Source organism: Mobula birostris, chromosome 1 (assembly GCF_030028105.1).
Source record: "Mobula birostris isolate sMobBir1 chromosome 1, sMobBir1.hap1, whole genome shotgun sequence".
Taxonomy (NCBI): domain Eukaryota; kingdom Metazoa; phylum Chordata; class Chondrichthyes; order Myliobatiformes; family Myliobatidae; genus Mobula; species Mobula birostris.
Window position 1 is genome coordinate 223770474 of NC_092370.1, and position 14338 is coordinate 223784811.

At 43.8% G+C, this 14338-nt stretch overlaps 1 protein-coding gene across 5 annotated transcripts in view; it reads left to right on the forward strand.

Moving 5' to 3' along the window:
• The window catches only part of jag2b (jagged canonical Notch ligand 2b), a 254114-nt gene that overhangs the window by 142347 nt on the left and 97429 nt on the right, over positions 1–14338 (forward strand). For all 5 annotated transcript variants that reach the window (XM_072272472.1, XM_072272463.1, XM_072272473.1 and 2 more), the window contains exons 4-5: positions 6380–6634; positions 7411–7471. In XM_072272472.1, coding sequence (XP_072128573.1) covers positions 6380–6634; positions 7411–7471 — 316 coding nt within the window. The remainder of the gene's footprint in view (positions 1–6379; positions 6635–7410; positions 7472–14338) is intronic.

Genomic DNA, 14338 nt, shown 5'->3' on the forward strand with positions numbered 1-14338 from the left:
TCAATGACCAACACAGTCCAAGGATGCGCTGAAGGCAGCCTGCAAGAATCACATGCCTCAGGTGCTAACATGGCCACAATTTACTCACCTGTACACCTTTTGAATGTGGGATGAAATGGGAACATCCAGAGGAAACCCAAGCAGTCATGGGTAGAACGTGTAAACTCCTTGCAGATGATGGGAATTGAACCCTGAGTGCTGGCACTGTAAAGCATTATGCTAGTTGCTACACTGCTGTACCACTTTATTCTTTATGGAATGAGCTGCCTGAGGAAGTGGTTGAGGCAAGTTCAGGAACAACTTGTAAGACAGGCACATGGATTGGAAAAGTTTAGGAGATTAATGGCCAAACATTGGCATCTAGCTTGGATAGTGCATCTTTGTCAACATGGACCATTGGGCTGATTGCCCTGCTTTTATTTATTTTTTATTTGGAGATGCAGCACGGTAGCAGGCCCTTCTGGCCCAACAAGCCTGGTCAGTTACACCCACATGATCAGTTTATCATACGTCTTTCGAATATGGGAGGAAACCAGAATACCTAGAGGAAGCCCACACAGTTATAGGGAGAACATACTAATTGCTGATAGAGAGAAGTGGAATTGAACCTGGGTTGCTAGCATTATAATAGTGTTAGGCTAAGCGCTATATTACTCTGCCACCCCAAAGCATTAGACGCTTTCAAGCCAAGATCAACCAAGTCAATTTAGTCAAGGAGCTAGGCAACACTGAAGCAGGCCATTTGGCCCAACTGGTCCATCTCGACTAAGACACACTTCGTGCTGTACAACTCTGTCACAGTGACCCTGTCTCTCACACTACAATGAATGTATTCGTGATACTGGTTGAGGGTACTAGAAGAAAACTCTTGATGCTTTTTAGTTGTGGTTTGATTTCTCAACCGATAGTGCCATTCCCTCAATATTGGACTAATATCATCATGGATTAATGTACTCAAGCAAGGCACAATCCTAGAGTCCAACAGTGTATATTGTTTGATGCAGCAAAGTCGAGTCTCCATGTGGGAAGTGGGAGACTAAGGGAAGTATGCGGAAACGCATTGTTTATTTCATTGTCTGCTTTGTTAAGGCCACAGAACCGTTGAAATTTGTGGCTGTCTTAAATCTGTCTCTGTTGCTTTCTGCTGCTGGTTGGGTGTGGTGTGCCTGGCTGTCTTGAGAAAATAACAAGCTCTGATACTTGTTTTGTTTCACAATTCCTTAATATTTCCGTTCTGGCTGAAAGGCAAAAAAATGTCTTCTCAGCAGAACTTCCTGGAAAGTTTGTAGGAAAACTAAAAACAATGTAAAGTTATCAAATAATAATCCAGTTACTCCCTTATTTGTAAGGTTAATGCCCTTGATGTTGATGAGAATTTATATTTTCTTCTTTCCTGCTGTCCTTTTGTGTGATTCCTCATGTTCCAGGCACCTTTCACGGTCCACGTCCATAGATCACTCAACGTTGCTACTTAAATTGATAGGTTTAAGAAAGTGTATGCTATGTTGGCCTTCATTAGTCAGGGGATTGAGTTCACAGCCGCGAGGTAAAGCTGCAGCTCTATAAAAACCTGGTTGGATCGTACTTGGAATATTGTGTTCGGTTCTGGTCACCTCATTATAGGAAGGATGTGGAAGCTTTAGAGAGGCTGCAGCGGACATTTACCAAGATGCTGCTTGGACTGCAGAGCATATGTCTTATGAAGAACTGTTGAGTGAGCTTTGCTGTTTGGAATGGAGGAGGATGAGAGGTGACTTAGTGGACGTGTACAAGATGATAAGAGACATAGATCGAGTGAATAACCATTTTCCCAGGGCAAGATGGTTAATATGAGGGGGCATAAATTTAAGGTGAATGGGAGAAAGTATTGGGAGATATAAGAGGTAGTTGTGTTTTCTTTTCAGAATCTTAGTTGCGTACATTGCCCAAAAGATCAGTACAACATCGACTGTACAACATATTCTATGAACCTGACTGGAGAACTGCTATGGAAGTATCACGTCCCTAGGTCAGACTGCATCAAGGGCACCTTCAAAAGACGATGCCTCAAGGAAACGGCATCCATCATTAAGGACTCTCATGAGCCAGGACGTGCCTGCCTTTAAAAACAGCTTCTTCCTCTTTGCCATCAGATTCCTGAATGGTCCATATTATGGGGTTAGTAAGTTGTGGACGTGCTCTGTTGGTGACAGAATCGTGGCGACACTTGTGGGCTGTCACAAGCACATCCTCGGACCCTGATGCAAATGACACAATTTCACTGTATATTTTGATGTTTCGATGCACATATTAAATAGAAAGCTAATCTTTAAAAGGTTTGCCTCAGACCTTCATGTTCTGTACTGAATAGCAAAGGAAGGTGAGGTTTTAATTTATTACTCCTTATGGATTATAAATGCTTTAAAGGGTAGATGTGAAGAAGAGGAATTATGGGGGGAAACTACTACTTTAGGTAAGAAGTTCACTGTGTAGCATCTGTGGTTTGAACCATTTGGCAAGAGGCAATTAACCACAGCTTCATGTATAATATTGAGAGGGGAAGCTATTGTTAAAAATACAAAGTTCTGGAGAGCGTTGAGGTGACTTAATAGTTGTAGAAGACTGGAATATTCTCTCTCAGTTGCATGTAAAACAGTACAGTGCAGGATGGCCTTCTTGGCCCATGGTGTCTATACCAACCATGACACCAATTCAAATTAATCTCACTTACCTGCATGTGGCTCATTCCCTGCCTACGTGCCTGTCGGAATGCCTCTTAAACATTGCCATTGTACCTGCTTTGTAAACATCATTAAACTTTCTCCTTAAAGCTATGCCCTTTAGTAATGCATGTCAGATAGTCGCTGTTAAATCTGATTAGGAATTCAGGAATTTGAATATAGATAAGTGTGAGGTGTTGCATTTTGGAACGTCTAACCGGTGCATGACTTGTACTATGAAAGAGAAGGCACTGGGGTGTGTCATGGAACAGAGCAATTTTGGAGTGCATAGTTTGTTGAAAGCAGTATCAGGGCAGTGAGTACAGGAGTTGGGGCATTATGTTGTTGTTGAAGTTGTTGAGGAGGCCACACTTGGAGTGCTGTGTAGCGATTTGGTCCTTTAAGAGGACCACAACCTTGTCGTAATTTGGAGGCTTGTGTGCCTCAGTGACCCCGGAGAGCTATACTGTCTGGAGTCGGGGCTTTCTGCTTTGGTTTTTGGTAGGGTCGTCCATGCTCAACAGGTCAAAGGGTAGAGGCCAGACTAACAATGGTCCCCCTGTCCTCCAGGTTCAGGGGTTCAGCTCAGGGCTAACAACCCTGACCAGTAAAACAAAACTGTTATGGAAACAATAAAATGAAGAATCCTTCTACATCTGTGTACAATGGTATTCTTGAGTCTCCACCTGGGACTTGCATAACTGACAGTAAACTGAGTGGAAGCTACTGACACGATGAAGGAAGCTGTGAATGCTGCCAGAGAAGGAGGAGCTTCATTGCTGCCCTAAACGCCAGAGACATAAGGGGCAAAAGAAGTTTTCCTGTTATTGGAAAGTTGTGCTTAAATTGGAAAGAATACAGAGATTTGAGGATGTTGCCAGGTCTAGAGGGCTGAGTTCTAGGGAGAGGTTGGCCAAGTTAAATTTTTATTCCTAGGAACATGATGAATGAGAGGACAACCTTATAGAAATGTTTAAAAATTATGAGGGACACAGATAAGGTGGGTGGTAACACATTTCCTCAGAGAAGGGGAGTCTAAAACTAGGGAGCATAGATTTATGTTTTATAAAGGCTTAAAAGGGACCTGAGGGGCAACTTTCTCATGCAGAGGGTGGTGAGTATATGGAACTAGCTGCCAGAGGAAGTGGTCGAGATGGGTATAATAGTATCATTTAAGAGGCACTTGAATAGGGGCATGGAGCATGGGGGAGTGGGGTTTGGAGGAATTTGGGCTAGCTGGATGGGCATCATTGTCAGCATGGGCTGGTTGGACGGAAGGGCCTGTATCAGTGCTGTATTGCTTTGTGACTTTATGACTGCAATTGAGAATCAAGGGAAGCTGGAATGGATACCATTGGATCCCATCTCCAACGGGATCCCACCACCAAACACATCTTTCCCTCCCCCCAGCTTTCTGCTTTCCAGAGGGCTCGCTCCCTACATGACTCCCTTGTCCATTGGTTCCTCCCCACTGATCTCCCTCCTGGCACTTGCACTTGCAAGTGGAACAAATGCAACATCTGCCCCTGCACCTTCTCCCTCACTACCATTCAAGGCCCCAAACAGTCCTTCCAGATGAGGTGACGCTTCACCCGTTAGTCCTTTGGGGTTATCTACTGTATCTGATGCTCCCCGTGTGGCTCCCTGTATATCGGTGAGACCCGACGTAGATTGGGAGATCGCTTTGCCGAACACCTATGCTCTATTTGCCAGAAAAAGCTAGATCTCCTAGTGACCACACATTTTAAGTCCACTTCCCATTCCGACACGTCAGTCCGTGGCCGCCTCTACTGCCATGATGAGACCATACTCAGGTTGGAGGAGCAACACCTTGCATTCCATCTGGGTAGCCTCCAACTTGATGCCATGAACATCGATTTCTCGAACTTCTAGTAATGCCCCTCCCTCCCCACCATTCCCCATTCCCATTTCCCTCTCAGCTTACCTGCCCATCACCTCCCTCTGGTGCTCCTCCCCCTTTTCCAGCCCAGTATCTTTTTCACTAATCAACTTCATAGCTCTTTACTTCGCTCCTCTTCCCTCTACTCCTAGTTTCACCTATCACCTTGTGTTTCTTCCTCTCCTCCCCCCACCTTCTAACTAGTGAGTCCTCGTTTCTCCTTTTCTCTCTCCAGTCCTGATGAAGTGTCTCAGACTGAAACGTCGACTATTATCTCTTCCATAGATGCTGCTTGGCCTGCTGATTTCCTCCAGCATTTTGTGTGTGTTGCTGGAATGAATGTTGATTGCATTAGGTGGAGGAGTCTTGTGTGGAAGGTGTCAAATTGCTGCATTGTATGTAGTAGCCACTACCATTGTCATGGAATTCACCAGAGTCGATTATAGTCAGACAGTTGTTATTCACTGTTATAATGAAGAAAATGTAACTGGTTTGTTCACATTTCTAAAATCTACAGAGAAATAACAAGGAGATTTTCAGTTTGTTGGAGTATGAGTTAAGAGGGAATTGGTAGTCAGGACAAGGGAATCTGCTCTTTGAATAGCGCTGTGGGAAATGTTTTTGTCTTGAAGGGGTAGATGGAGTCTTTAAGACTTCATTTACTTAACTTCCTATTCCCATTCTGACATGTCAGTCCATGGCCACCTCTATTGTCAAGAGGCTACTTTCAGGTTGGAGGAGCAATACCTCATATTCCATCTGGATAGCCTCCAATCTGATGGCATGAACATCGATTTCTGTAACTTCAGGTAATTTCTCCCCCTCCCTCTCTTTTCATTTCCCCATTGTGGTTCCACTCTTACCTCTTCTCTCTCACCTGCCCATCACCTCCCTCTGGTGCCCCTCCTCCTTCCCATTCTCCCATGGTCCACTGTCCTATCTTATCAGATTCCATGTTCTTCGGTCCTTTACCTTTTCCACCTATCCACTCCCAGCTTCTCACATCATTCCCCCTCCTCCACCCACTCACTTTCCCCCTCACCTGGTCTCACCTACCACCTGCCAGCTTGTACTCCTTCCCCTCTCCCCACCTTAGTCTGTTCTGCCCTCTTCCTTTCCAGCCCTGGTGAAGGATATCAGCCTGAAGCATCAACTGTTTATTTCTATCCATAGATGCTACCTGACCTGTGGAGTTCCTTCAGCATTTTTGTGATTTGGAAGACTGTTTCTTCTCCCTTGTAACACTATATTCTGCACTCTTTTCTTTTTTTTAAACTATGTTGTTGCACTTCTGTATGGAATGATTTGTCTGGATGACATGCAAGCAAACATTTTTCCACAGTATCTCCGTAAATGTGGCAACAGTAAACTATTTGATTGTGGGGGGGGGGGGCGGGGGGTTCTGTTGAGATGAATGAAGATTGTAGTCATTTGTCTCCGGAGGCCATGCACCCATCATGGCCATGCTAGGCAAAAAAATTGGACTAAGTAGGTAATGATCCAACAAGTAGACCTTGTTCCTCTTTGAGAATATTGCCACCTATGCTGGTGTAATTAGTTTATTGTCACATACACCAGGATGCAGTGAAGTCCCTTGCTTGCTTGAAGCTCACAGAGTAAACAGTCTAATCTGATGCAAGCTTTCCACCCGATACATTGACAGTTCATTTCCCCCCACAGATGCTGTTTGACCAACACATTCTTCCAGCAGGTTGTAAATACTGCAGTGGATTTATGCCTGAGTGAAACTTGATGCATGTACTGTCATCTTTTCACGTAGGTGAAGGCCAGCTGATTGAGCGAGGCTCTCAGACAGGAATGATCAACCCTGGAGGCCCCTGGATGACATTGCAACACAATGGGCCAGTGGCTCACTTTAACTACAGCATCCGGGTCAGGTGCGAAGAGCACTACTATGGGACCGGCTGTAACAAGCTCTGCCGGCCACGGGACGACTTCTTCGGCCACTTCATGTGCGACCAGAATGGGAACAAGCTCTGTATGGAGGGCTGGATGGGCCAGGACTGCAAAAAAGGTAACGAAAAAATTCCCTGTGGCATCTATGGCTTGAACAATACAATTTGGCTTGTTAGCATATTGAGAATGGAAACTAGTGTTAAAAATACAAAATTATGGAGGCTGTAGAGAAAGTTCAATATTTGTAGGGGGCAGGACTTTGTCTCCATGGTGTAGCACAGGAACAAACCCTTCAGCCCACAATATTTGAGCTAACTTTGAAGTCAACCCTAACATTACGTCATCCTGCGCAGGAGCTATGTCCCTCTATTCCCTGCTATTCAGTTTCCTGTCTAAGTGCTACTGTTTAAACCATCACAGTTGAGGGAACGGAGGGGGAGATGTCCAGGATACCCTGTTTGGGTGTCTTGTAAGTATTTGTTGCTATATCTGATTCCATCATTTCCCTGGCAGCATGTTCAAGGTACTGTGTTTGAACAAAAAATTTTGCCTTGTAAATCTCCTTTAAACTTTCCCCCCCACTCACCTTAAAGCTACATTATAGAGCAGAGAGGTGGATTTGAAGGGGATAGAGCCTCCATATGTTTTAACTTCATTTAATGGACTGTATCTGTCGCTGGGTGGAGACGCTCACTGTGTGGACAGACGGAGGCTTGGCTGTTGTCAGTCAGAGGTCCGACAGTGAGGTGATGGAGGATGGGCACTTGAGCACTTGGTTGACTCGGTAGTCCATGCTGAAGACACTGACCCCTGGGATCCAGAGCACAAAAGTAATTCTGAAATACTTCAGTGAATGATGGATTGAGAAATATCCTTTTTTTTTTCTTATTTCAGCCATATGCAAGCAGGGTTGTCATTCGATCCATGGAGGGTGTGATGTCCCTGGGGAATGCAGGTAAGTAATCAGTTTCAGGTTTTATTTAGAGAGATGCAGCATGGTAAACACAAAATACTCTGCAGATGCTGGGGTCAAAGCAACACTCACAGCACGCTGGAGGGACTCAGCAGGTCGGGCAGCATCCGTGGGAATGATCAGTCAACGTTTCTGGCCGGAACCCTTCCATCAGAGGTCCTGATGAAGGGTTCTGGCCCGAGATGTTGACTGATCGTTTCCACATGCTGCCTGACCTGCTGAGTCCCTCCAGTGTGTTGTGAGTGCAGCATGGTAGTAGGCTTATCTGGCCCAGCAACTACACCCATGTATTTCTTTTTCTATTAATACATAATTAGTGTGATGAGAATGGGTCCAGAGTTGGTGGTTATGTCCTTTGAGTGAGATGTGGGAACTTTGGTAGACCTCCAGTCTCCCTGATAACCATGTCTGCATGAAGTACACCAAGCTGCATCTCCTTAGAAACTGTAAGGAACGGGAGCTTGATCTTTGGCTCATATGGGAGAACGAAGAGGTATTCTATAGTTGTACTGTAGAGAGCATTCTAACAGGCTGCATCACTGTCTGCTGTGGAGGAGCTACTGTACAGGACTGAAAGAAGCTGCAGAAGGTTGTAAATCTAGTCAGCTCCATCTTGGGTACTAGCCTACAAAGTACCCCGGACATCTTTAGGGAGTGGTGTCTCAGAAAGGCAGCGTCCATTATTAAGGACCTCTAGCACCCAGGGCATGTCCTTTTCTCACTGTTACCAACAGGTAGGAGGTACAGAAACCTGAAGGCACACACACTCAGTGAGTCAGGAATAGCTTCTTCCCCTCTGCCATCCGATTCCTAAATAGACATTGAATCTTGGGACACTACCTCACTTTTCTTTAATATACAGTATTTCTGTTTTTGCATGTTTTTGTAAGCTATTCAATATACATAATTGATTTACTTATTATTATTTTTTATTTTATTATTATTATTACTTTTTTTCTCTGCTAGATTATATATTGCATTGAACTGCTGCTGCTAAGTTAACAAATTTCACGTCACATGCCGGTGATAATAAACCTGATTCTGATAGACAGGAGCTGCAGGAAGATAATCACCTGTAAGTTGCAGGAGCCAGGTACCTAGGTGACTCTCAGGATAGGGAAGCGGAATAAGGCAGCCAGTGCAGAGCACCCCTGTGGCTGTTCCCTTAATAATAAGTATCTGCTTTGAATACTGTTGGAGGGGATGGGGAGGGGGGAGGCGAACAGCCTTCTGGGTGAAGCCAACTCTGGCACTGATGAGAAAAAATCTATAAATGCTGGAAATCAAAGTAACTCAGAAAATGCTGGAGGAACTCAGCAGGCCAGGCAGCATCTATGGAAAAGAGTAAACAGTCAACGTTTTGGGCTGAAACCCTTCATCAGGAGTGGAAGAAGAGATGAGAGGTCAGTAAGAAAGTGGGAGGAGGGGAGGGTGGGTCACTGGTGCTGTAATAGTGTTACACTAACTGCAATACTGTCATGCTGCCCATCTGTTTTATAACAGTCCTTTGTTATAAAAGCTCCTCGACATCTTGAAGTCAATCTCACTTTTAATGGTTTTAATACCTTTATGATGATGATAATGAAAGGATTATTGGTGATCATTTGTCCACAATAAAATCCAATCTCTAAAACTGTCCATTGCTATTTTGAGAAAAAAGATAGTGAAAAGCAAATTGGTTGATGGCTTCTGAGCAATTGATTTAGTTTATGATTGAGTGCAGTACCTGAGGATTGAGTCTATATGACCTCTGGTTTCTTCCTCCTGAAGTCAATAATCATATCCTTGGTCTTACTGACATTGAGTGAGAGGTGGTTGTTGTGACACCACTCAGCCAGATTTTTAATCTCCATCCTATGTGCTGATTTGTCACCATCTTTGATTCAGCCAATGACAGTGGTGTTGTCAGCAAACTTCAATATGGCATTGGAGCTATGCTTAGGCACACAGTCATAAGTGTAAAGCGAATAGAGCGGGGGGCTAGGCACACAGCCTTGTCGTGCACCTATGCTGAATGTAGATTGTGGAGGAAATGTTGCCAGTCTAAACTGACTGGGGTCTGCAAGTGAGGAAATAAGTGAATCCAATTGCACAGGGAGGTATTGAAACCAAGGCTGTGAAGTGTATTGATTAGTTTTGAGGGGATGATGGTATTGAATACTGCGCTATAGTCGATAAAGAGCATCTTGATGCATGCATCTTTGCTGTTCAGATGTGCCAGGGTTTAGTGAAGAGCCAACGAAACAACACCTGCTATGACTTGTTGTGCCATTAGGCAAATTGAAGCAGATCCAAGTCACTTCTCAGGCAGGGGTTGATATGCTTCACCACCACCTCTCAAAACGCTTCATCACAGTGGATGTAAGTGCTGTTGGAGGGTAGTCATTGAGGCGGGTTACCACGTTCTTCTTGGGCACCAGTATAATTGAAGCCGGCTGTGGAAGTGAGTGCTTAAAGATACTGGTGAACACTGCAGCCAGTTGATCAGCACAGGTCTCTAGTACTTGCCCAGGTACCCCACCTGGGTTGAATGTTTTCCCGTGGGTTCACCCTCCTGAAGGATGCTGTTCCTAAACCTGGAGGTGTGGGACTTCAGGCCTCTGTATCTTCTGCCCGATGGTAGCTGCAAGAGGAGGGTGTGGCTTGGGTAGTGAGAATCTTTGATGGATGCTGCCTTCCTGAGGCAGCATCTCCTGTAGATGGTGGGAGGAATGTCCCCCTAATGTACTGGGCAGAGTCCACTGCTCTCTGCAACTTTTTGTGTTCCTGGGTGTGGTGAGTCTGAGTGTTTACCTTCATTGGATTATGAATGTTTCTAGCAGTGTATCCTCACCTGGTGAGATACAGAATGGGACCCCAGTCATCTGTTTACTCAGAGCCATGCAGCTTGGCAAGTAGGCTTTTCTGCCAATCTTTATAATGGCTAAGTTGCCTCACTTAGCTAGTTCCATTTGCCTGTGTTTTGCTGATATCCTTCTAAATCTTTCCTATCCATGTACCAATGTATCCATGTGACAAGTTTCAGAAGAGAGCATGGCATAATTTGATGTGAATGGGAGGAGTTTGAGAAACAAGCCTGCAAGGGAAAGGAGTGAATTTGGAAGGCAAATAAAAGAAAGACCAAGAAATAACTAATGAAAGTTTTTGTCAGTGCTTGTTTATAGAACATAGAACATTACAGCGCAGTTGAGGCCCTTCGGCCCACAACGTTGAGCCAACCTTTTAAACTATTCTTAAGATCAATCTAACCCTTCCCTCCTTTGTAGCCCTCCATTTTCCTTTCATCCACGTGCCTAAGAATTTCTCAAATATTCCTGATTTATCTGCCTTTACCACCAATCCTGGCAGTGCACTTCACGCACCCACCGCTCTGTGAACCTCTGACATCCTCCCTACACTTGTGTTCAATCACCTTAAAGTTATGCCACCTCTTATTAGCCATTTCCATCCTCAGAAAAGGCTCTGGTTATCTTGGACAACTCTATCAAGTCACTTCTCATCCTCCTTTCCAAAGAGAAAAGCTCTAGCTTGATCAGCCATTCCTTATTGTATGCATTAATGTATGATGAAGAAACATCTGTGGTAAGTATTAGGAATTTAGACTACAAGTCTGGGTGTGAAAATGGAAGGCGTTCTTCCTTTCCAAATGGGTGCTCCATTTCCCTCCCACATCCCAAAGGCATGCAGACATGCTGGTTGGTGGGTTAATTGGCTAAGTTGTCCTTGGTGTGTAAATGACTGGTGGAATCCAGGAGATGATTACAAGAGTAGTTGGTGTGAGACGGGATTGTTGTGTGAGGCATTGTAAAGCTGATGGGGTGAGATTTCCTGTGGTTGAGAAGTAAGGCAAGTTTCTGAAGGATTAGTTTGTATCAGTCTTCAGAGGATATGATGCAGGCTTTGACATTAGGCAAATGAAGGTGAATTATGCAAAATTATAAGCAGAGAAAACATAAAGGGGTATTACATCTTTAAAAGTTCTGCTGAGCATTGTGGGTATGTTATGTTGGCACCAGAATGTGTGGTGACTCTTGCGAGCTTCCCCCAGCCTTGGATAGTGTTGTTAATGCAAAGGGCGCAGTTCACTATATGTTTCAATATACATGCGATGAATCTGAAAAGTAAATGAACTGTTAGGGCAGGAAAACACTGACTCAGGTTTTTGTGCACAGGTGTGCAAAGACTTGGGGTCTGATGTTGTGCTGTTGTTTAAAATGGGCAGCAGGGATTGACTCAGTAAACTACAGGTCAGGCAACTTGACGTCTGTGACCTGTTGGAAATACTTGGAAAGGGTGGCATTAGTCAGAGACATTAGTTTATCAAGGACATTCAAATGGAAGTACTGGAAGGCAGTGCCTGACTAACTACAAAACCTTCAATGAGGTTAACAAGGAATGACGATGTGATAACTTGGTTGATGTAATCCTTGTGGGCTTTAGTAAGGTATCTCTGAAGTTCGGTGTGATAGATTCATCCTGGAAGTAATAACCCATAGAATCCAAGGGAAAGTGGAGAGCTGAAGGGTTGTTATGAGTACGAGGACTCTGATCATTGTGGCTCTGCAAGGTTCCTTGTTCCTGCTGTTGTATAGATGATTTGTACTTAACTGAGAAATTTGTGGATGGAACCAATAGTTTGCAGTTTTGCAACACTCATTGCAAAAGTGTATATGATTTGGAAAATTTCAGTCAGTTCTTCTCAGGATTTCCAGCTTGTCACATTCTTAAGTAGAAAGTATTATCCTTGAGCCATCCTGAAGAGCTAGAGCTTGAAGTACTTCACTTGTGTTATTAAGAATAGCCTTCGGCACTGACCATCAGATGCCACTTATAACTTGCCCTGGTCCATTTTATTCTCCCCATGTTATCATTGACTCTTCCCAGATTTCACCCCTCACCTTCACACTATGGACCAATCTGTAACCAGCACAGAATTGGGATATGGTAGGAAATTATAGCAAACAGGGGACACTCACATGGGCACAGAGATGACCTGTATACGCCATATACAGCGCCTGATGTCAGAATTGATCCTGAGTCTCAGGAACAGTGAGGAAACAGCTCCCTTGTCAATGCACTGTAAACACTTTAAACCATGTTTTGTAATGCTCTTTATATTGAAAATATATGCTGATATTTATTTATACACATTTTATTCCATATCTGTACTTTAACCTCTAAGTTTATTAGCTTTTTATTTATATACTGTATAATCCTTTATTTTTTTAATTATTGCTTTATGCTTTAGAAGTGCTGAATGTTCTTTGTTCCATGTCACACCCTGCCCATTGCATCACAGCAAATTTCTAAAATGTGTAAAATTGATCCTTGATCCTAGATTTATTAAATTCTTGTGGTAAATTCAATTCTGGCTTTAGCGACCCGAGTACAAAATTCAGGCTGAACACTTCCAGAGTGACTGCTACTCTGCTGTATGTGCTGCTTCTCATCCAGTTTTTTTTGTCTGCTCTCTTGGATATGTAAAGAGAAAATTTACAAGGATGTTGCTACGGTGCGAGGGCCTGAGTTATAGGGAAAGATTGAAATGGTTTTGACTTCCTTTAACCTGCAGATAGAATGAGGGGATATCTGACAGAGATGTACAAAAATTATGATGGGTATAGATGGAATAAATGCAGTCAGACTTTTCCACTGAGGTTGGCTGAGACTAGGACTAGAGGTCATAGGTTTAGGGTGAAAGGTGAAATATTCAAGGGGAACCTGAAGGGGAACAAGGTGGTGTGAGCAGAATAGCTGCCAGCGGAAGTGGTAGATGCAGCTTCGATTGCCACATTTAAGAGAAGTTTGGATAAGTACGTACATGTGAGGGGCACCATGGTTCATGTCCTGACTGATGGGACTAGGCAGAATAACAGTTCAACATGGACCAGATGGGCCCAAGGGCCTGTTTCTGTGCTGTAGTGCTGATTCTATGAAGCATTCATCTAGGTAAATGGAGAGTTTTCTGTCACACTGCTGACTTAAGTGTTTTTATTCATCGTTGTGTATATTGACAATGAGGTTTCCAGAAGTAACGCCAAACGTGCTGCAGAAATGGACTTAATCCAAGGTTACTGAGACTAAGGTACTGATCCTTGTATACTAACTTGCAAATGGACTCATTGGATTCTGCCTGACTTCGGTTATGTTTGCCATGGAGGTTTAAGGGTATCTCTAAATCAATTTAAATGTACCAAAAGAACAATAATTTGCATTGCATTCTGTGCCAGTCTTGGACATTTTTTAAGATTAGTTTTTTTATTTGTCACATGTACATGGAAACATATGAAGTGTATTGTTTGCGTCAACAACCAACAGTGAGCAGCCTGCTAGGTCGCCATGCTTCTAGTGCCAACATAGCATGCTCACAGCTCATTAACCCTGACCCACACATCTTTGGAACATGAGGGGAAACCAGAGCACACAGTGGAAACCCATACCATGATGGGAAGGAGTACAATCTTCTCTCAAACAGTGGCAAAAATTGAGCTCAGTTCCTGGTGCTGTAAAGCGTTACATTAACCACTACGCTACCACACTGCTTGCTTGGCAGTGCAGTGGTTATTCCGTTGCCACTGTAGCAATCTCTGTGCACAGCAAGATCAATTAAACAGCAATGTGATGAGTGACCCCTTTAATCTATTTTTGGTCGTGGTGGTGGGAACTTTGGCTTGAATTGTAAGCGAGTTCCCATAACAGAACAAATAGAAACAATTTGCCTTAATATAGCATTTCCTGTATTCCATGCCTAGTGAGCTATTTTTGAGAAGTACAAGGAGTCTGATTCTGTTGTTGAAAGTTGCCATCTTTCTACATACGGTTTTTAGTTCCCAGTTTCCATGGAGTCAT